This window comes from Jaculus jaculus, chromosome 1, assembly GCF_020740685.1.
Source record: "Jaculus jaculus isolate mJacJac1 chromosome 1, mJacJac1.mat.Y.cur, whole genome shotgun sequence".
In the NCBI taxonomy this organism is placed as follows: domain Eukaryota; kingdom Metazoa; phylum Chordata; class Mammalia; order Rodentia; family Dipodidae; genus Jaculus; species Jaculus jaculus.
The window spans coordinates 212,733,203-212,756,963 of NC_059102.1; the positions used below are offsets into that span (position 1 = coordinate 212,733,203).

Here is a 23,761-nt window from a genome sequence, read left to right on the forward strand (position 1 = left end):
TCTGTCAGGAATAAAATAAAGAATTCAAAGTATCTTTATGGAACTGTATTAGACTCAATGTTGACTGTGACTTTAGTGACTAGAGTTATTATTATTATTATTATTATTATTATTATTATTATTACTATTATTATTATTTACTTTTTGGCTGGGGTGTGCGAGTGTTTGTGTTTGTTAACACTCGTGCATATAGCAAGTGTTTAGCGGTAAAAGCACGTTCCCTAAAGTTGGTCCTCATCTTACACTTTGTTTGAGGCTGGGTTCCTTGTTGCACCCGCTGCACACATTGTGAACTTTGAGGATTCCTCTGTCGGACTCATGCCTTGTCAGTGTAGGAGCAGTGCGGGAACTTACCCACTATTGAGCTGGCTTTTATGTACAGTGGTAGATATAAACACAGGTCCTCAGACTCCTGAGCCCTGTTTGGGGATTTTATTTTTGCTTTCATTTTGTTAAAGAAATTCCATGTAAGGATTAAAATTGTCTTAAAGCTGCTTAAGGGCAAATGTGAAGTCAGACTTTGTCATTATTTTATACTGTACATAATTCCTGTAGCCATGAGAGTTCACTTCCAGAGTTCACACCCTGGACATAACCCAAAATTTCAAGGTAATATGTGCAGATCTGGCACTTGAAATCAAAGGGAAGAGATTGGAGGCAGTAGGACACAGAGCCTTGGAATTTGTTCCAAGAGTTGAACAACTAAACCTTGAAGAGTGGGTATATTTAGTTGGTGGTAGAACCTTTGGAATTTGGTGTAAGGCTCAAAGTCCTAGGACACAGCATTGTGTTCTAGGCTGTTTGTAGTTGTGCTGGATGTCATAGGGCTGGCAATGCCTTTGCTCTGGGATCATCTACATGGTCTACATGGCAATCTTGTGAGACTTAAAGCTGCTGCTGCCATCCATGTAAGAACTGCCACTGAGACCCCACCCAGAGGAATGTCAATCAAGAGGGCCCCAGGTGTTCAGTCTCCTGTGCCTTCTGAGAAGGGCGTGTTTCCTTAGGGAGGCTTGGCACTGAGGAAATGGTTGTATAGTCTCCCTTTCTCCCTGTAACAAAGCATAATGAAAACAAGAAGGTGGTGTGGAACTGATAGACATAAGGACAACATACATGCCAAACCCGCATGCTCACACACACACAGCACATACATACATACCACAAACAGACACAGACACACACACACAAATGCACACAGTGGGCACCTAGACACAAAGAACCCAAACATACACACCACATACATACACCCAAAAACGCATACACAGCATGTACACATGTACGTATAAACATGCACACACACACACTTCACAGACGCACAGACATGCTACACACACACAACACATATATGCATGTACATATGTATATATACATGTACATAAAGTCACACCAGCAGATCAATGCTTTGGACATTGCTGTGGGATACTGAGACAAATTATATGAACATTAAACCAAATATTGCTTTAAATAATGAAAATCCTGAATGTCTAGCAATTTATTTTTATTTAGTTGATTATATGTGTGTGTGTGTGTGAGAGAGAGAGAGACAGAGAGAGAGAGGGAGAGAGGGAGAGATTGAGAGAGAGATTCTGAAACCACATGGATCTCTGGGAGTTTTTTATGGTTGTTCTGAAAACGGGAAGTGTATTTTTACTGTCACGACACTGGAAAGGAAACATTCATGGGATTGGGTTTTGTTTTTGAAGTTGGAATGTCTTCATTTTAAGGGCCAGCTGAAGATTAAACAGGGAGCTGCTCTGTTTTTAATAACTGGTTAACTTTGAGCTATTTTTTCTTATGTGGATCATGATCTTTCTCTGTTTTCTCTTTATCTGATGACTTTTTCCTTCTCCATAGCCAAATTAATAAACAGCATAACAAAATCCAAAGTGGAATCAATAAAAGTAGTAGGAGCCAACTCCATCTTTTCCTTCGAACTATTTTTCTTGGAGGAGCTGGGCCACTGTCAACACTTCCTCCATCACCAGCTGTCAGGCAGTTTGGTGGATTCCATCCTACATCACAATGGCAGTGATCTTTATTGTTGCAGACTCCTCTCCTATTGCAGGTTTCAGAATGGCAATCTCGTTGCAAAGCTTTCACAGGAACACACTTCCTGCGCAAACACATTTTTTTTCACACCACAGGCATTGCCATCTTCCACATTACCATCATCAGGTGTTTTCAGCCCCAGTGGTAGTCAATACCCCAGCAAGTGATGTCATTGACTTGACCCAAATGCACAGTGGTATGACCTTTCATATCAGAAATCTCTGTCACATTCTCACACTGAATTCGGCCACAAAGGACATGTGGGGGATGACATCTTAAGTAATTGCGAGCTGTTATACCATAGTTGCCAAAACGGTCACCTCGGAGGTTCACATTGTAGCAGCTCTGTTCTGCAATTCTGGATTGGTTGCCAAAAATTTGGTGACACTGTTCCTGACGATTATGACACTTCTTTTCATAGCAGTAGTTATTGTCCTTGCAAGGGCTTCCTCCCTGCATATACACATCATGAGGACATTCCTGGGAAGTTCCATTGCACCACTCAGGAAGATCACACTCATTTGCCACGTCTCTACACAGTGTGCCTGGTGGACTGAATCGGCAGTCTTTGCAACAACCCCCCACGGCACAATCAGAACCATTTTTCAGAGTGCAATCTGCCATGCAACAGGGACCTTTCATACAAGATTCTTTGGATCCACAGTCACATACTTCTCCATCTTCAACCACACCATTCCCACAGACCTCATGTTTCCTGGTGATAGCTTTCACTGGTCTTGGAATATTGCATATACAGGCACGTGTCATAAAAGTGTTATATGCCTCATTATAACTACAGTTGCTCCAAACTATGGAATTAGTTACATATGAAGTCATGATACAGTGCCTCTGGCCACAAGTACATGTCTTGTTATCATGATACATACCCAAATTGTGACCCCCCTCATGTGCAAGAAGATGTGAAAGAACTCCTAAGTTCTCATTTGCAAAGGAATTGATTCCACAATTATATTTGTTACCACATATTGTTTTCACATATCCTAAACCCACAAGGATTCCATAGTGATGCCTTACAATAAATTGCATACTATCATGAGGAAGGGGGTGAGCAATATTTGCCTTCCAATAGCAAAATATTCTCATGATATCACTCATATTTCCCTTTATATGAATTGGATTTCTTTCAGTCCAAATCTCAAGCCCACTTATAAACACATCTGTTTCCAGAGACGTGTAATATTCATTTACGATAACGAACATCATAAGAACTTCTATCTCAATTTTCGTGGCATTACGTTTGCGATCTACAAAGTGATTATTATCTACAAAAATTCCAACTTCAACAAAGTGTTCATGCGTCCACCAGCCCTGATAGCTACTTTGCATCAGTATAGGGTTGTCACTGTCTTGAAACTTCATTTGTCGCACTATTTCTTCTTCTGTTAGTCCACATCTCATGTGGGACTGCTGGGTGTCGTTGCTGTCCAATTTATAAATCAGATGTTCAAATGTGGAAGAAAGGTTCTTGGGCTTGATTTCATAACTGGTGCTATTTATCTGTATTGTTCCTTGAATGCCCCCCAGGCAGGTGTTGATAGCAACCATGGACTCTGGGTCCCCTTCCACATACCCATAGTAGTAGCAGTCCTTTGGGATGAAAGGCTGCTCTTCTTGAAGAGCACCCTGCTTAGTGTAGGTAAACACAGAAAACTGACTGGATACCAGCACCCGCTTGGCCTTCAGGTGGACAATGTGTCTCTGGCCCCCAAATCTCATACTATAGGACAACCAGGTTGGAGACCTTATGTCTCCACTAGTGGCAGAGACCCTCAATGGTATCACCACTTCTGGATGTGTATGGGGCTGAGCATGCCCACTCAGGGGATATGCAGAAAGGGCAAGGCAAACCCCCAGCCATAGCTGCACCCTTGAAATTCTCACATGCAGCAGGGCCTTATCCACACAGACCATGTTCTGCAGAGTAAGCCAAAGAAAGGCAGGAGTCCTTGCTGCCTGTGTCTTCCCTCTGGTCTGGTAGCACGCAGCGCTGACACTCAGTGATCTGTCTTGTAGCTGAATCCATCCATCACAGCAGCAGGACTAAAGAAATAGGAAAAACGGTACAGGTCACACAAGTATGGGCATAGCATGATCAGGTAGGGATAACATAGTAAAAGCCATGTGGTGGCTTGTTTTAGGTGTCCCCATAAACTGAGTGGTTCTGGACCATAGGTGCTACCGCCCATGCAAATTGGGAATCCAAGCCTCCTGGAGGCGGTGCATTGTTGGGAGCAGGCTTAATGGTGTTATACCCAGTTTCCCCATGCTACTGTTTGGCGCACTCTCGTGCTGCTATCTTCACCTTATGTTGCCCGGGGGTGATTTCCACCTTCTACTCATGCCAGCTTTTTCCCTGCCATCAGGGAAACCTATTTGAGCCAGTAAGCCAAAATATACCTCCTTTTTCCCAGAAGGTGTGCTGGGTTGGGCCATTTCTACCAGCAATGAGAACTTAACTGCAACAATAAAGAGGTACTGAGAGTGTGGTTGCTGGTAGACACCTGACTGTGTGGCTTTGGACTTTTGGAACTGATTTTCAAGAGGCATGTGGAAGGATTTGAAACCTTGGCCCAAGATGCCTCACAGTACTGCAAGTCACAGCTTGACTAAGTGTTCTGGTCAGAATTGAGAGACCTGAATGCAATAAGTACTATGGATGGAGAGGTTTGGCTTATGAGCATGAGAAAGAGCTTGTTTTGTACTGGGCTACAGTTTGTGTGAGAAGCGTGCTACTATACCCATGAGATGGAAAGTTGGGCAGGGTTGCTTTGCATAGACCTGAACTGTTGTATCCAGAGGATATAGACAAGGAGAAAAAAACCAAACCCTTTGGATGATCTGCTGCGCATTCACCTGCAATTGAGAGATTAAAACCTTAGAAAGTGGACAGTTGACCTGCACTGGTGCAACACGAAGTATGTAGACTAGTTGGAAGGGCCTGGGTGCTCAAGGAGTGCCCTGTTCTTCAATGTCTGCTCTAAAGCCCCCTGGATTGACATATTGGCACCCTACCTGGTGATGTGGAGTATAAGGAGTACAGGGAAGAGAGGGTCATTGATTTAGCAACATGGTCTTGTGTTTTGGAAATGGCTAAGGGCAGTGTAAAGCCGGTTTGCTGGATGCTTGCATGGAAACCCTAGCTGGTCATGAATATGAAACGTGTTGCAGTAGACACCCAGTGGAGATGCCAAGTCTACGTTATGATTGCCAAGGAGAGGTGCTGCCCCTGGATGAAATTCTCCAGGACTTTGAGTAGGCTAGCTGGAGGGGAAGAATTGGAACTCTAGAGACTTCTTGCTGGTTATAATCATCACACTTGAGATTTGTCACTGTCTACAATTGTGGGACATGATGCTACAGAGATTGCTGTTTGGCCTGATTATTTTTAATTTTGTATTGGCTGAATATTGCTTTGCTATTCCCAGCGCCATCTTTTGCAGTGGGAATGTTTATTCTGTGCCACTAAGCTTTACTCGGGGTGGGGGGGAGGGTATTAGTATTATGGCTCTGTTAAAAGATTTGGATTATGCAGATACTTGAATATCATTGGGATTGATGAAAACTATGGGGGGTTTTGAAGTTGGATGAATGCCTTGCATTGTACATTACATATGGTTATCAGTTTATCGGTACCAGGGGCAGATCGGGGTGTCTTGATTCAGTTCGTCTCCATAAATTAAGGTGTTCTGGATGCTAGGTTTCCCAGTTGATGTCAATTGGAAATAGAAGCCTCCTGGAGGTGGTGTATTGTTGCGGGCGGGCCTATGGGTATTATAGCCTGATTCCCATTCCAGCCTTTGTCACACTGTCCTGTTGAGAATGTCCATCTCATGTTGGTCAGGTGGGGCATGTCCACCCTCTGCTCATGCAGTCATTTTCCCTTCTATCATCCTACTCGAGCCTGTCAGCCAAAATAAACCTTGATTTTTCACTCAAGCTGCTCTGAGTTGGGTGATTTTTACCAGGATTGTGAGCCTGAGTGCCACAAGCCAGTAGTAGGTTTGAATTGATTAGCATTATGTCTTGTACCTGATTCAACACGGTGCAATGGATTTGCTCTTTAATCATGTACCACACGTTTGGAGCCTATGTACTTGGACCTGGGGAGGTCCCACTGTGTTTGGGCTCTGTGTGCCCAGGGTCACAGAGTTGCATGTGTGTATGGTGCCTGTGCACTCAGACCAGGTGTTTGGGGCCTGTGTGCTGAGGCAGTTGAAGGCCCTGTGCTGTGATAGGCTCCAGGGGAGGACAGGAGTGTTTAGGGCCTGTACACCCAGACAGGGTGAGGCTCTAGTTTGCTTGTTGCCTGTGTGCACAGGGTGTGTGAGGTGCAGGCATGTTGGTTTTTATTTGTGGCCTTGCCTGGCATCAATTAGGAAGTGTTGATTACAGCCATGTTTAGGACCCACTCACAGGAAGTTACAACAACTTTTCAAGCTTGGAGACCTCACATAAGGCTACCACCAAGCTGTTGGTTGCAGCCTTAGGGCCCACATACTCTTGGAGCTGTTTGAACGTGTCACCCCACAACTTGTGCATCTGTCTACATAAAAACATCCTACTTCAAATCAGTTCATACACAAAACAAAAAACTCACTGAAATGTCTGAAAGGGAAAATTCTTGCTTCCTACTTAATACAACCAGACTTTTACCTAGAGATGGGGACACCCTAACTCAATCACATACACGCACACACACACACACACACACACAGACAAACAACAGCAGTAACAACAACAACAATAACGGATATCCACCAAGATTGCCTACTTCCTCAGGAGACGTTTCCAATAAAAACTCAGTGACAAGCCCGTAGTTCAAGTAATTACAGCTACTAGATTTTGACAAAGGACCCAAAAACATACCTGGAGAACCGACAGTATCTTCTACAAATGGTGCTGACAAATTGAACAACCACATGTAGACAACGGAAACTATAACCACTCCTCTCAGCATGCATAAAAATTAACTACAAAGGGATTAAAGGCCTCAATATATAACCTAACACTCTTATTTTCTTGTAATAAAAGTAGGGGGAACTCTTCATGACATTGGAGTGGGAAAATGTTCCTGAACAATAGTTCAGAAGCCAGGAAGTTAAATAACCAACAAGTGGGATCTCACAAGGCTAAACAACTTTTGTACATATAATTGTACAATAAAAAAAAACAATAGATTGCACACACAATGGGAAAATTTTTGCCTAGCTATACTACTGACAGAGGCCTCGTATCTGGTATTGACAAAGAACTCAAAATCTAAACAGTAAAATTACAAAAAAAAAAAAAAAAAAAGCAAACAATACACTGAAGAAATGAGGCAGAGAACTGAATAGGGAGAATCCTTAGAGAAATACAAATGGCTAAAACTCAGCTAAGAAAATGTTCATCCTTAACCATCAAGGATATGCAAACTAAACCAACTATGAGATTCCACTTTACTTGAGAAAGGATAATAATCATTAAAATATTGTCTGAAAATAAATGTTGGCAAGGATCTGGGGAAAGAGGAACCCTCATTCACTGGTCAAGTGAGTGCAGGCTTGTATATCCACTATGGAAATCAAAACGAAGTCTCCTTAAAAGATGAAAATAGAGCTTCCAACTGACCCAACTTTTCCTATACTGAACATCTAAACCGAAGTCTCTCCTCTTTATTGCAGAGATATTTCCTCAACTATGTTTATTCACAGTATCTAAGAACTGGAATCCACTCAGATGCCTTTCAGTTGATTTTGGAAAATGAAGCTGTGGTACATTTACACAATGGGATTTTCTTCAGGAGTAAGGTAAAATAATAGAGTGAAAATTGTAGGGAAATGGTCAGACTTGTAACAGATCATACTAAGTGAACATGCACAAACACAGAAAGTCAAACACTGCATATTCTCCCTCATCTGGTGTTCCTTAACTGAAACAGGAGTTGCAGGCATAACAGATAGGCAACTCGAGGATCAGATAATATGGATGGAAAGGTTTGAGGGGAAGGTGATAGGAGGATTAGGTAGATACACACAAAACTAAATACAAAGTGAATTGGTAGCATAGCAATCTTATTCCTGGACTGTTGATGGACAGTGATATCACTTAGTAGAATTATAGGGGATCTTCTACTAAGAAGGGTCTTGGAGAAGCTGGGATTAATCCTAACTCTAAAACGTTCAGCTCTCTTTATAATTCCCAGTACCAAAAGTTGATTATAAAACACACTGTATAGCCGGGAGTGGTCACACATGCCTTTAATCCCAGCACTCGGGAGTTAGAGGTAGGAGAATCACTGTGAGTTCGAGTCCACCCTGAGACTCCATAGTGAACAGCCTGTACTAGAGTGAGAACCTACCTCAAAAGACAAAACAAAACAAAACAAAACAAAAGAAATCAAAACAAGCCGGGCGTGGTGGCGCATGCATTTAATACCAGCCCATGGGAGGCAGAGGTAGGGGGATTGCCATGAGTTCAAGGCCACCCTGAGATGACAGAGTTAATTCCAGGTCAGACTTGACCAGAGTGAGACCCTACCTCGAAAAACCAAAAAAAAAAAAAAAAAAAAGAAATCAAAACAAACAAACAATAAAACACTGAGATGTTGATTGGAGAGACATATCAGGTCCCTAAAACAAGACAGGCTTCTGTGAAAGAAGTTGATTACCTGTCTGAGGTAAAAGGTAAGAACTTCTCACTGAACGCACCCCATGCTGTTGACCCAGAGCATTGAGAGATTTGGCTAGCAACTTGAAGGAAGCCAGTTCCCAGATGTTTAACCACTCTCCCACAGGAAAGTGCTGCATGAGATGATGGGAGAAGATGTCCAAGCAGGGGCACTACTTGATGAAAGCAACCAGACAGACACGATATACCCTGTACAATAGTGGCACCCAACCTGGGTGGGAAACTGATGGCTCTCTTATGGGCTAAGAGATTCACTCAGTGGAAAGGAATCCATAGCTGGAACTAGAACCAAGTAAGAATCCTTTGGTAACCAAGAATATGGACACCAAAGAGAAACTCCCCACCATCTTTTGCTAAAAGGGGTGCTAGGCCCATAAAATCTCTCTGCATTATCAATGCCTGTTAACAAGGCCTATGCCCTTTAACGTATGGAGATCTCACTCTCCATTGGAGTATCTGGTTTTCTTTTTTAGAAGGCAGAAAGAACCAAGGACCATACATATCTATCAAAAAGATAGGGAAAGACAGTTGGTTCCCTGACAGGAGATGAATCACCTCTTGCACATAAGCCAGGGCCCAAGTTAAACTACAGAGGAAATAGTGAAAAGAGAGAGTGCTGCTTCCATTGGCAAGACTGAAGGCCTAAAAAAGGGTGATTGAGAGTAACACTGAAAATATATAAGATGCATTAAAGCAGGAACCCAGAAGCTGCTGAGAACCCAGAATTAAAGTAGACTTAAAGCACACCCACAATGGTTCAGTGAATTTTGCAGAAGAGACAGAAGAAACATAGCAAGGGCCTCAGGGTGGGAGGGAATATCTGGAGGCATCATATCTCCAGAGTTTGACTGCTGCTCTCACAACTCAAAGCCCCATGGAATACCAGCAATCCCACTGAGAAAAGCCCTCAGTGTATTGGTATGGGGGGAGCGAAATGATTGTACCAACAGATGATGTGCCCCAAAAAGTTTACACTTAATAAAAACAAATAGTTCTGTAGAACAGTCTGATGGTGAGTTTGGAAATAGAAGTTCTTTGCCACATTTAACAATTTATGAACCTAGGTTAATGGACCATGGCTTCATCCTATTGTTCTTTAAATACATAAACATTGGTGAACATTTCCTTAGCAGTGTAAACCAAAGTATCTTTAATGCGAAACCTTGACAGAATAGACCTTTATAAACATAATCAATAGTTCTTCCTTTCCATTTCAAGCAATAATTTATTACGCATTTTCTGAACTATGAAAACATGTAAAGAAGTGAAAATCAACATGATTGAGAAGCTATTAGCTGGAAATGAAAATCCTAAAGTGACTCTAGTTATAAATAAGAAGTCACTAACCCTGTGCTCCTCTCTCTCATGGAGGACTCCCTCAACCATAACACTCTTTTCATTGATTTCCCGGTTTTCAAGCCTGTAGTGTTCCTGTTATTATTATCTCAAAGCTCTACATGCCATCATTTTAACCACAGCTGATGATCCTGCTCAACCCAGGCAAGACGAATAATCTGCCAGTGTTTGTCACTCAGCAGGCACACAGTCAGTGCTACTGGGGAAGGAACTCCAAGTCTACTAAGAGGACCAAGGTCCCAAAATGAGGACCAGCTTCCACGATGCGCTCAGCAGACAAGAATCCCTGACATCCCAAATGGACCCTCCTTTGAGTTGTTCACCACTTTTAGTCATTTGCCTGTTGGTTTGTACACTGTTTTTGACTTTCTAACTTTCCCCATATAATTCACCATGCACAAATCCTTCAGGAGAAATTGAAAGCTACTTTCCAATTATCTTAAACTGAGTTATTTATCTATTAATTTATTTTTGAGAGAGAGAGAGAGAGAGAGAGAGAGAGAGAGAGAGAGAGAGAGAGAGAGAGAGAGAGATTGAAAATGGGCACACCAGTATCTCCAGCTGTTACAACAGAACTCCAGATGCATGTGCCACCTTGTTCATCTGGATTTTGTGGGTCCTAGAACTTGAACCTGGGTTCTTTGGCTTTGCAAGAAAGCAACTTAACTGGCAAGTCATCTTTCCAGACCAATTTTTTTTTTTTAATTTTTCAAGGTAGGGTCTCACTGTAGCCCAGGCTGACCTGGAATTCACTATGGAGTCTCAGGGTGGCCTCGAACTCATGGCAATCCTCCTACCTCTGCCTCCCGAGTGCTGGGATTAAAGGCGTGCGCCACCACGCCCGGCTCAGACCAATTTTTAAAATATATTTTAAATGTTCTTTATTTTTTGAGATAAAGAGGCAGAGAGAAACAGAATGACTTTTTATTAGAAGTTGTTATTATCATTACACTTTGTCCACAGTAATTCATGGTGAGAAACCACGGATATTATTTGATTTAATGCTTATATAATACAGGGTTAAATACTCTTTCATGTCTTTGCTTCACCATTTGTCATAGGTGCCAGGCTACTTTTTCATTGTGAGCACTATCCTTAAGTTTCATGTGAATGTGTCAGGAGAATTTGATTTATTGGAAAAGTAGCTAAGTAAGCAAAGACAAGTAGAACCCAGCACATGCAAAACCAGCATATGAAAATATTCAGTAAAAGAAACATCTGTGGATTATACCTTGAGGTTGTCACTTATATTCTGACATATTCATTTACTAACTATAGCTACTTTGACATAGTTTTGTCAATTATTATAGAGTGTGGACAGACAGATAGAGGGAGAGGGAGAGGGAATGGGTGCGCCAGGGCTTCCAGCCTCTGCATACGAACTCCAGATGAGTGCGCCCCCTTGTGCATCTCGCTAACGTGGGACCTGGGGAACCGAGCTTTGAACTGGGATTCTTAGGCTTCACAGGCAAGAGCTTAACTGCTAAGACATTTCTCCTGCCCTAGAGTGTCAATTTTTGTAATGAAGGGAAATAATTCCTGAGAAGTGAGGTTGAGATTGTAACCCCATGAGTGTGTTAGAGTTTCTTCCCAAGAGTTCACTGTAAGTATGTAATAGAGGAACAAAGTTGGGAGAACAATGGAGCCACGCTGTCTTTGCACTTCACATACTTATAGACACTGTTTCCTAAGCAGGCAACTACCGAGAAATGATCACATTTTCATTCAGAAAGCCAGGCTAGCCTGTAAGGACACAGGGACCTACAGGGTGACTGTTGTTTCCTTTCAACTTTTCCCCTATGTGAGCTCAACTTCACTAAAGTTGTAAGTTGCTACCTCAGAAGCCCTAGCCTCACTCATATCTGGAGTATGTTCCAAATATAAAGAAAAAAGAAAATAATTTAAAAAATGGTTTCGATCATAGAACCACATAGAAAACAGGAAGTCATCAAGGGCATTGCCTGCTCTGGACTCTGAACTATTGGCAAAGATTATAGGATGTGTTTTTGAATGTTTGGCTTTTCAGAACTATACTCTTGATGACTTACCTTCAGATGAAGTGAAGCCCCTCATTTTTTCTAGTTCTGGTCTATTCCTGCTAGCTCTGTCACACTCAGCTCATGTGTAAAGCTTTTCCTCTGAGGCCTCACATGACAAGGAGAACTTAACTACTTTCCATTATTTGTCACCATTGACATCAGGTCTGGACTTCTCGTGCCTAGCAACAGGAGCCTTCAGTCTACAGATCCTGCAGATGGCTGAGCTTCCTCTATTCTGTCCCAGAGCATAGGACACATGTATTTTACTTGATCCTCAATATGAGTCAGTCTCAATTCCTTCCCTTCATTAGTTCTGCTCCAGGAACTCCAGTACGAAAAAATCTTATTTGTTTCCTTCCATTCCATAAGTTCTTTACACACAGTTTACTGGTTCTAACCTCTGTAGTTATGTTCACATTGGGAGCTTTTGCCATTGTTGTTCCTTCAAGTTGAGCCATATCATGTAACATGCAAATATCTTGACTCATAAAGTCATTCCACACTTTAACAGAATACTGTATGTAAACCTGAGTCACATAATTACTTTTATCCTTTTAAGGCAGGCCTATCACAGATATTGCATAATTGCACCTAGGGGTTCTTTGTCAATTTCAAAGCACCATTATGTATATGAAAAGACAAAAATAATTCAGCAGATGAGTTATGACTAGCATAACATCTTGTAGATAAATTTCATTGATATTGAACAAAATGGTACTTCAAATGATGCCAGTATGAGAATAGTGTCCTTTTCATGTTGGCTTGCATAAACTTTTGAAACAAAGCCAGTATCATGGTGTCCTCATGTCCATATTTATTGCAATGTTGTTAAAAAAAGATTACGTTCAGGATTGTCTTTCAACTTCTGCATGTTTTTGCATTGCACAATCAAAATATTTGGAGGGTGGCTTCATTGTAGTTGGGTCTCACTTTAGCCTAGGTTTATCGGGAACTCATTCTGTAGTATAGGCTGGCTTTGAACTCATGGAGATCCTCCTGCCTCACCCCAGCCTCCAGAATGCTCTGATTAAAGCCGTGTATCCCATACCTAATCAGCAGCATAATTTCCCATTTAAATTTTACTGTGTACAAGCACAACTACTTATATTACGCAGTATAGTTGTTAAGTCAAAAGCTATTATATGTCAAAGTTGTATACTACAAGAGGTCATTCACTAAAAGTACATAAAAGAATCATCCATATATGTCAACTGTGCCCCATAGTACACACAGAGATATTCAGTACAAATATTGGAAGATACTAGAAGAGAAATACTAACTTAATCATAGAATATTGGGGTATTTTAGTTACCCAGTTCAGTAATAATTTAAACATTCTGATAGTGAGTAAGAAAATAACACTATAAATATGAACAACATCCTAGAACAAGTTCACAAGGAGTTTCATAGAAACTTCAGTACAATCATGCAAGAGGGTGTCCTCAAGATATGGTGAATGTAGAGGAGAGGGGACAGAAAAAATAAAGGGTGAGAACCCAATTAAATTGTTGAATGTTCATACATTAAAGGACACCATAATAATTAAATAAGGGCTTCTGGAATGTTTCCCATGCAAACATGATGATAAATAATATAGAGAGATTGAAATGCCAATTGGCATTACTTGATCCTTAGACATTGTAAGCTGATGTATAAATTCATCATACTGTGCTACAAAGCGATGCACAATCACCTGTAAAAAATGTTTTAACAGCCACCTGAATAAGAAATTGAATTGATTTCTAAAGTGATAGAAAACAATCCTGAAATTTGAATTGGATAAAATATCTTGTTAACTATATTTGAGTCTGCTAATAAAATAAGAGTGAATATGTTTTTATATTACCATTATTGTTATGTATATTTACTTGTACATTAATATATTTGTACATATTTATGTTGATATTTTATTTTGAAGGTGCAGTAATCATTCCATTTCTGGTATATATAGTATGTGGTGTGCGTGTGTTTGTATGTGTGTGTGTTGTGTGTGTGTGTTTGTGTGTGTATGTGCACATGTTGAATGTGTTACATGCACATAGGGGACAGGTACACGTGTTCATTGAGCATGCTTGTAGATTCTAAAGGAAGACATGAGCAATCTTGGAATTTCTGGCCTTCTGAGAACTGTGTCTCAGGCTTGTAAAGCCATGTGTACCTTTTAACCTGGGTGATGGGGATTAAAATCAGTTCTTCATGCATAAGCAGCAAACTCTCTAACTCACTGCACCACCTCCGCATCCCCTCTAGAATCATTCCAAAATTAAGATTTTATGCTGGCATAGAATATAGTAGGTTCAGTTATGGTATCTCCAATATATATTTCTCATTGTGCTTTGATGTTATTCATTTCTCTCTCCAAATTTCCTTCCTCTAATTAATGCACATTTATACAAATATACAAATGCATATATATGTAGAAATACATATACATATACACACACACACACACACACACATATTTATATTTATGCATCCATCAGTATCACAAGTTTTACAGATCCACCTTTGCCAGTGGTAAATTTTGTTAGAGGATTAGTGTAACATATTAACTGTGATTAAGTATAACATAGTTAATTCCCATTAATTAAATTGCTTCCTATTTTATAATCTAGCAACTAAGGCCTTTCATACAATTATAGTTAACCTTACTAACCTTCATATACAGAAGTAGCATATTAAAGCATGACTGGAATATTTTTCTAGATGTTATTGAGCTTACTTTACATAAATCTATATATGCAGTATTTATTATTTGTCAGATTCTTGTCAAAGCAGTCATGCCCCTAGAAGTGAAAGAAATTTTATGGTTGAATATATTAATTTTCACTACTCATAGAAATGTTTAAAGATAATTTTCTATAATATGATTTTAGACTCCTCAAACAGAAAATCTGCATCATATTTTGGGTAAGTAGGTTTTAAAACTGAAACAAATCTATTGGTCTTAATAAGAAAGTTGGTTAAAGAAGAGCAATAAAACACCATATTCTTTAGAGAATCCTTCCATCTGTCATTAGGTAGAACGATTATATGATATAGTCATGCATGACAAAGGAAAAAAATGTAACAGAGATGGAGTATGTTTGTTTAGAAATGAGTCTTCACAATACACCAATCTTGTGTTTTTTCTTTTTGCTTTTGTTTCCTACTTTTAAGTTTACAAAGTGCTGTTTGACCCTGTCTTCATGTGGCCTTGGTCAACCACCTGGAGGGATTTGTCCATGCAGAGTGTGTGTGTGACATTTGCTTCATAGCATTTGCTGGGCCACCTTTCTTCCTTGCTGGTGTTAGTACTGGTCCTCGATTGTTGCTAAGGTGGGGCGTCAGCAGTTGCACTGCTCCTATATGTTGCCCCCGACCATTTTTCTCCTCCTAGAAGCTTTTGTTTGGTTGGCAAAAGTCAGAGGCTGCCTCCAGGGATGTAGGGCGTCATTCTGAACCAGATTCTGTGTTGGGCCTTTCTTTAGATTAGCAGGAACTCCCATGCAAAGTGGCCGTGGCTCTCTTTGTTAACGTCTAAATTTTCACCCAGCACGTGGTACTGGTAAGTGTCCTGTGTGAGTCAAACCTTCATCTTTGGCCCCATGCATGGTGAGAATGGAAGTGCATCCATCTTAAATGTCAGCTTCCAGCTCATTGTGCACATTCAGCTACAGAGATGTTATGTGATCTTCAGTTATTAAGCCACTGTAAGTTTGAAAATACAAAACTCTTGAATATGGCAAGATAAAGGCATGAAGGGGAAATAATCTAAAAACACATTATCTTAAGAATTGCTAGAGGGCAAAACATTTTTTCAAAGGATCTTACAAAGAATACTGCAAGCTAAGGGAAGAATGATGTGTGACATAAAACAACACTAATAGGGCAGAGAAGACTGGAGAGGACATTTAGAGGTGGGAGTATCTGACGAGGCTGACCAGGAAACTACAGCACTCCGCATGCCAAGCCTTTCCAACACAGTGGTGGGCACCTAACACTGAGACCACCTTATGTTTTTGAAAACAGTTTTTAGGCCATAAAATGATTTGTCCATTACAAGACTGAATTTTGTCACAGAGCATCTTATACTTAGGGTGAGATGTGAATGCTTGATAATTAATCAACATTGCAGCTTTGGTCACTGGAGTCATGATATTTTAGTTGAGAATTTCTATCTTGTGTTTCCTTCTGCTTCTGATACGTATAAAGTTTGAAATAGGTAGAAACAGGCTTGGTGTGATTAAAGCATGAAGGCCGTGTTTGATCTACACACATCTCAATCCCAGAATAATAGTGACCCGGTCAGTGTCTTGATCTCACACTTAGAGGGTGTGCTCTCAGACCGCAGTTGAGATACAATCGTCCTCCTCTGTCCTTCCTCCGGCATTGTTTTCCTGTGACGTTTGGTAATTATGAAGAAAACTGTAAAAAGGAAAACTGAGTTATCAGTCCTCAGCTTAGGTATCTTCACACAACTCTGGTAAAGTGGAAATGACAGAGCACAAACACCTGTTTAACTTGATGGGTAGACAGTGAAACACTCTGATTCTAGTAACACTTATGCACATCCCCTTTGCTAACCAGAAGTAGATGCTTTTTTGTATGAGGAGGTAGGCAAGTCATACTGATTCTAGTCAACATTTTTGCCAAATGGCACAAATATACCTCCATCTATATTTTATATCTTAACATGTATATTAAAAATAGGGTTATGTATAACCAACACTATTTTTAAACAAAAAGTGCCATCTATACATATGTAACGAGTTTATTCCACATAATTTATAGCAGAATTTCTGTCAGTACAGTACATATCGAATATTGAAGTTGTGTGCAACATATATTCAAATGCATTCAGGATGAAGTCAGTCCAGTTTCATAGTGTGAACCATGTACTGTTATTGACATATTTTACTTGAGACCTTAATAAAATTTTATAACTCAGATTTGAATATTATACATTTTGTGCTAACATGGCAAGGAACCAGTTGCATTTGTTTTTCTATAGTAAATACAATAAATTTATTTTAAAAAAGAAAAAAAAAGAACATTGGCTAAAGAATAGCAATAAAACACCATATTCTTTAGTGGATCCTTTGTTGCAATAAGAATGTTCTGTGCATGTGTCATAAACGTAGCAGAAGTGTGATATCCCAGTTGGCAGAGACCTGACAGTGAGATTGAGAAAGACTTTGCAAGTGGATTAGCTCTCTATCCAGACTACATTCACTAGAATTACATAAACATGAGACTATGGTGTGAACCACACTTTGATTACTGGATTATGAGCCCCTTTGCAGTTGACTCAGCTGAGGCATGACCCAAATGCTGATCTATTCTATTGAAATGCTGAGAAGTTTATGCATGCATAAATGTTTAAACTTGATAAATTTGTGGTCTTTTGTTCTGCCAAATGATTTCTGATCTTCAAAAATCCTTCAACCCTGCTTAAGACAGGCTTCTGAGGTAGTGAGGCTCAGATACTGAATAGTTACTGTGTTCTCAGGCCTTGCAGAATGGAAATAGCTATTGTTGGAGTATCCTGGCTATATCCTATAAGCTAATCTAACAAGCTACCTTTTATAATATACATTCATTTTATCTCTACAAAACCCTGGGTAATATGGATTGTGTTACCAGGATGGGTTCAAGAGAAAAAGACTGAAAGGATTTTCTTGAGTGGATTTGATGTCATCTGGACCTAGCACTACAAAAGTCTCTCATGGTAGCAAGGAGAATGCTGATAATTCATGCTATGACCCCTTTATAGAACCATTACAGAACATCAAGTCAGTATATTGGAACTGAGAGGGAACCCAGTTCCCTCCTGCCTAACTCCCATTGCACTGGAAAATCCTTTGTGAGATAACAGCTTGAATAAGCAAGGATCCTGCCAGCTTTGAAAATAACCATCCAAGAAGGCTTATACCTGTGTGATACTGGCACAGAACTTATGGAGATCATTCGTTCTTGGATTGCATATGAGGGTCGTTTAGTGGGAGATAACTCATTCCTGGTACTTAGAAGCAAGTGAGAATATAGTGGTTAGGAAGCAAACAGACTCCAGAAATAGTGTCCCAGTACTTTTTTTTTTTTTAATTTTTTTTTTTATTTAAGAGCGACAGACACAGAGAGAAAGACAGATAGAGGGAGAGAGAGAGAATGGGCGCGCCAGGGCTTCCAGCCTCTGCAAACGAACTCCAGACGCATGCGCCCCCTTGTGCATCTGGCTAACGTGGGACCTGGGGAACCGAGCCTCGAACCAGGGTCCTTAGGCTTCACAGGCAAGCGCTTAACTGCTAAGCCATCCCTCCAGCCCATCCCAGTACTTTTTGATACATCAAAAACACTCTCAGTAACCTATGATTCTAACCTTTAATTCAAAATACTCTCACTTTTGGCTATAGATTCTTCTATTTTAAACATGGCAGAGAATACTGTGAAGATTCAGGATTTATCAATACGAAAAGAAAAGTTAGCCATCCACCTATCATGAGATACGTGATCTTTAATTTATCTACTGGGGCTCCCGAGACATTGCAAAGGAAACGTTATTGCTCATACTGCTAGTGTGACAACCAGGTACAAGGAAATGGCTATGGACATTATGGACGCAGTATTGCTAGAAGAAAGAGGAGGCCCGGTCAAGTTGATGAACAACCTTCCCAAAAGCCTGAATTTTCTAAATGTTTTTATAAAATCCCCTTTTGGAGGAGGGTAGAAAGAGAGACAGTTTGGGGAAAATGTACCTGCTCTGGCCTCATTGAACTCCAGATGCACGTGCCTCTTTTTGCATTTGACTTTAGGTTTGTTCTAGGTAATTGATCCCACGCTGGTTGGCTTTTCATCAAGTACCTTTAACCATTACTTCATCTTCCAAGTCCCTAATTCTGATAAGTTTTAGTTCTAATTTTTCTTCCAGCCTTCCAGAAAACACCCTATGACCTGCTACCAGGGTAACTGTATATTGAAAAAAATGAAATAATCAGGTCTTCCACATATTAGTAGACATTGGCTCTAAATGGATAATGATTCTAAGAGACTCCAAATAACAACATGGCCCTCCGTTTCAAGGAGAATTTTTGGAGGTCAGGTGAACAGTGTAGTTTTAGACAAAGTCTGGTTTGGTAGGGCCAGTGGATCTCCAAACTCATCCCATCATGAAGTTGTTTTCCCTGCCCTAGAATGCATAATTAGGATAGATATATTTAGAAGCTGGCAGAATTGCCTCTTTAGCTCCTTGTAGACAGAGGGCTAATATGGTTGAAAAGGCTAAGTGGAAGTCATTAGTGCTGAATCTATTAGGGAAAACAGTGTTCTGAAAACAATGTCATTTCCTTAGGAAGAGGAGAGATTACTGTTACTTTTAAGTCTGTATCTCCATTTAACTCTTTTCTCTGTTGAGTTCAGATGACAGATAGATCATGGGGAATGACAGTTAATCATTGGGAATGTAACCAATTAGTAACTCCAGGTGATGCTGTAGCAGATATAGTTTCCTTCATTGAGACTAACACATCTCCTGATACCTTGCCCCATACCTGTCTATAAGGAACACTGGAAGCAACTTGGATTTAGTTACAAAGTGTTTGCATAGACAAACATAGTATTAGTAGAGCCAACAGATTACCCACTGAGTAGGAGAAAAACTTTGCCCTCTATAAAACTGCCATATATATAATATCTGGAATCTACAAAGTACTCAAAAAACTAAATAAAAAAAAATCACACAGTCAACTCCAAAAGTGTGTCAGAGAACTAAGTAGGAAGTTCTCAGAGGAAGAATTACAAATGGCTAACACACTTATGGAAATGTTTAACATCCTTAACTACTTGTGAAATGCAAATTTACACAACTATGAGATTCTACCTTAGATCTGTTAGGATAGGAAACATTAACAAATCAATTGAAAAGAAATTTTGGTAAGGCTGTGGAGAAATAGGAACACTCATTTAGTGTTGGTGGGAACCATTGTGGAGACCCATTTGGAGACTCCTGAAAAGGATGAATATAGCGTTACAGTAGTCCCTGTTATTGCCTTATTGGGCATTTTCCCTAAGAGCTCCACATCTCAGATCAGAAATATTTGGTCAACCATTGTTATACCTGTTCAATTCATAATACCTATAAACTGGAATCAACAGAGGTGCCCATCATTGGATGAATTGATAATGAATATGTGATATTTCTACAGGATGAAATTCTACTCAGCATTAAGAAAAACAAATGACACATTAATTTTTAGAAAAATGGTCAAACTTGGAGTATTCGATGTGAACTCACACAATCAAAGAAAGACAACCCTCGCATGATCTCAGTCTTCTGCAGTACCATCCAGGATCAGTCTGAGTTGCTGACATAACTGAATAGCATCTTGAGGCTTGGGCAATAGGGAGGATAAGGCTTGGTGGATCAGAGGAGGGGCACAAAAGTGAACCCAAATTGAGCAGGTACCATAGAATCCTATATCCTGGAAGTCAGACTAAAAGGTAGAACCCTCAAGAGGACCTGAGAAGGTGCATCTAAATCAAAGGGCCCTGGAGAGAGTGGGATGAAACCTAACCTCAAATTTCTCCTGTTCTTCATTTTCTCTGACTTTTTTTTTTTTCCCCTGAGCACTGACCTGTAATTCCCTGTACCCGTTTGCAGTCTACATTCACAATGAGCTGTTGATCAGAAAAACCTAATAGATCTCCCAAAACTAACAAGACAGATTCCTGTCAGAGCACTTGATTACCCACCAGAGGTTAATGGTAGGGGCCTACTGCTGAAGACACCAAATGCTGTTGGCATGGACCATGAAGAAACCTGGTTGGAATCTAGAGGAGAGCCATTCCCCAGTCAACTTATCCTTCTAGTGCTTGAAGGCACTATCTGAGCTACCAGGAGAGAGTGTCCAACATCTGTTCAAGTAACTCAAAGTCTAAGTGACTCAGAAGCAAACAACTCTACGTGATGTTCATAGAAGTGCAATAGTGGCACACAGCCATGGTGGGTAACCAACTGCTCTTGCATTGGCTATCAGATCTGCTCAGATGGAAAGGAAACAACATCTGGAACTGGGGAACAAGTCACAATCATATCCAGGTAAGGATTCTACTTTCCATTCCCAGCTCCCTTTAAACTTGGACTATAAGAATATCTAAACCCTTTAAATTGTCTCTAAATTAATAAGGGTTATTCCAATTAACTGGTGCTGACTTCACTCTCTGTTGCAGAATCTGCTTCTCTTTTTTCAGATGGTACCTTGACTGAGGAGATAAAATACCCAGTGCACTCCATCCTCATTCCAGCTGAAATCACAGAGGAACTGGGTAAATGAGCAAGAGTGGTGCTTTCTTATTTAATCTGATATCAGCACGAAGGTGATAGGGAAAGATACCGAGGACACTCAGTACCTACCATGCCAGAGATCCTGATATTTCTAAGTGTCCATTATTAAAGTAGACTTAAAATGCTTCCAGCATAGCTCAGGGAATTTTGTGGAAGAGGGGGCAGAAAGAATGTTAGAGCCACATATTGGAGCCTTTTGCACATTCATTTCCTCTGCTCCTCCCCTACAATGCATGACCCATATTCCCCATAGGGTTGATCTGCATCCCTAACAAGGAAGGTCTCTTCAGAAAAGGGGAAGGGAGACAGGATAAGATGGTACCAACAGGTGTTGTTTACATACAAAATATGTCCACATATAATATTTAAAACAAAAACCTTTCAAATATAACTTATAGTTTGGCCAAATGTGTGCAGTAAGGTTACTAAAGCTTCCAAAGAGATTTGAAAATATTTGAAAGCACCAATTTTTCAGATCACAAATATTAAAAAGAACTTTTCTGAAATACCACGGGTACAAAAAGGGATAACTACCACTGAGCTGTCAGGCCTGTAGATTTTCTCTAGCACTTCCAATATCCATCCATGAGATGCAGTTCTGCCTCTCTTACTTCATCTCCATCTCATTCCTTGATTACTGCAAATTTCTACTCACCTGTCATCCATGACTTCAACATTTTTTAATCAAAATTCAGCAGAAAATATAAATAGGGTTCCATCTTATAGCCAAAGGAAAACCTTTCCCATCACCCTTACGCTGAATCCAAAATGCTGGCTTTAGTCTTTATGTTACTGTGTATGTGGACCCAAACTTGTTCCCCTAACCTCATTGTCATCCCTCCAATATCTCCCATTTTGGGGGTAAATCTACCTCTTCCAAAAGTGCTGCACTGCTTCCATCACCAGAGACATGGAAATAGGTGTTTCCCCTTGTAGATCTCTCTTGCACTGTGATCTTTTGGGGGACTTTCCTTACTACCCAGCCTAAGGTAAAATCCCTCTCAGATATTCCCATTATCCCCTGTTACACTTCTCATTTTTGTTTTCCTACTCTTTTCATTATTATGTCCTTTGAATATTTTTTGTAGTATTAATATTTTTTCTCCACCTCATTGTTTATTATTATTATTAATATTATTATTCTCCTTTGGAAATAATTTCCGGTGCTAATTCCATCCTAGTTTCTTTAGTGTTTAGTGAATCTCTTGTATAGAATAAGTTTATTTAATTAAATCTTTGCCATGAAATACATGAGCCTCTTCTCATTCATCCCTTTCTTGTGAATACACTACATGTATGGAGGGTTCTAATTTTAACAATTTTTCTCCATTTTATTTGATGATTGTTCCTCTTTTTTTCAGATCTCCATGTCATGTCTATATTCAGGAATTGATTCTTCCCCCTTTTTCAAAACTTTCTACTTTCACTTCCTATGTTAACTTTTCTAGCCTCAGAATTAATAGTTAACTTTCATGGTAGGGTAATTAATGGACTCTGAAAAATGTTCATGTCAGGCCGAAAAGATGGCTCAGTGGTTAAAGGTGATTTCTCTGCAAAACCCGTTGTACCAGGATTAATTCCCCAGTAGCACATAAAGACATATTCAAAAAGTACTGCATGCATGTAGACTTTTCTTGCAAGAGGGCTTGCCATGTCCATATTCTTTATTTCTTTCTTTCTTACTCTTTCTGATATAACTAAATGATTAAATAAATGCCTAATTTTCAAATTATTTGAATATGTTCTCTGCATAACAACAGGGAATTTGATGTTTCCATCATGGGTTAAAAATCTTGAAGACAAAAGATTACGTGGGGTTATTCAAGAGGCCCTATGAGGCAAGAGAATAAAAGACAAAAGAAAGAGCTGGAACAAGAAAGCAGACTGTAGTGAAACACATCAAAGGTAGAGGAAAGGACCATCAGTTGAACAGATAAATAGGTTTCCCTGAGATTTCCTGGAAGGAGCATAGATTTGCCAACAACTTGGTCTTAGCCCTGTAAGACTCCTTACAATTATTTACTTTCAGGTCCTTAAGACATTCAAGAAATTTGCTTTAGTTTAGACAAAGGAAAAACAAAAGACATTTTCAATGATATCAGGAAACTAAGATCCTACCTCTTTTTAATGCATATTTTGAGTTCAGTCCTTACCCCTGAAATACTCATACTCACATGACCAAAAGCCTGAGCAATTTCTTCACTCAAGTTCATAGAGCATCATCAAATGCACTATGACAATTAAAGTCTTAATTTATCTTCCCAAGCCTATTTGTTTCACCCATCTTAGTTTTTGACAAATCCAT

At 39.9% G+C, this 23,761-nt stretch overlaps 1 protein-coding gene across 1 annotated transcript; it reads right to left on the reverse strand.

The window, feature by feature from the left end:
* Positions 1 to 2,184: 2,184 nt before the first annotated feature.
* On the reverse strand, positions 2,185 to 3,984 carry LOC123457885 (disintegrin and metalloproteinase domain-containing protein 25-like). The gene has a single exon (XM_045142479.1). The coding sequence runs from the start codon at positions 3,982 to 3,984 to the stop codon at positions 2,185 to 2,187; it is 1,800 nt and encodes a 599-aa protein (XP_044998414.1).
* Between the last annotated feature and the right edge of the window lie 19,777 nt (positions 3,985 to 23,761).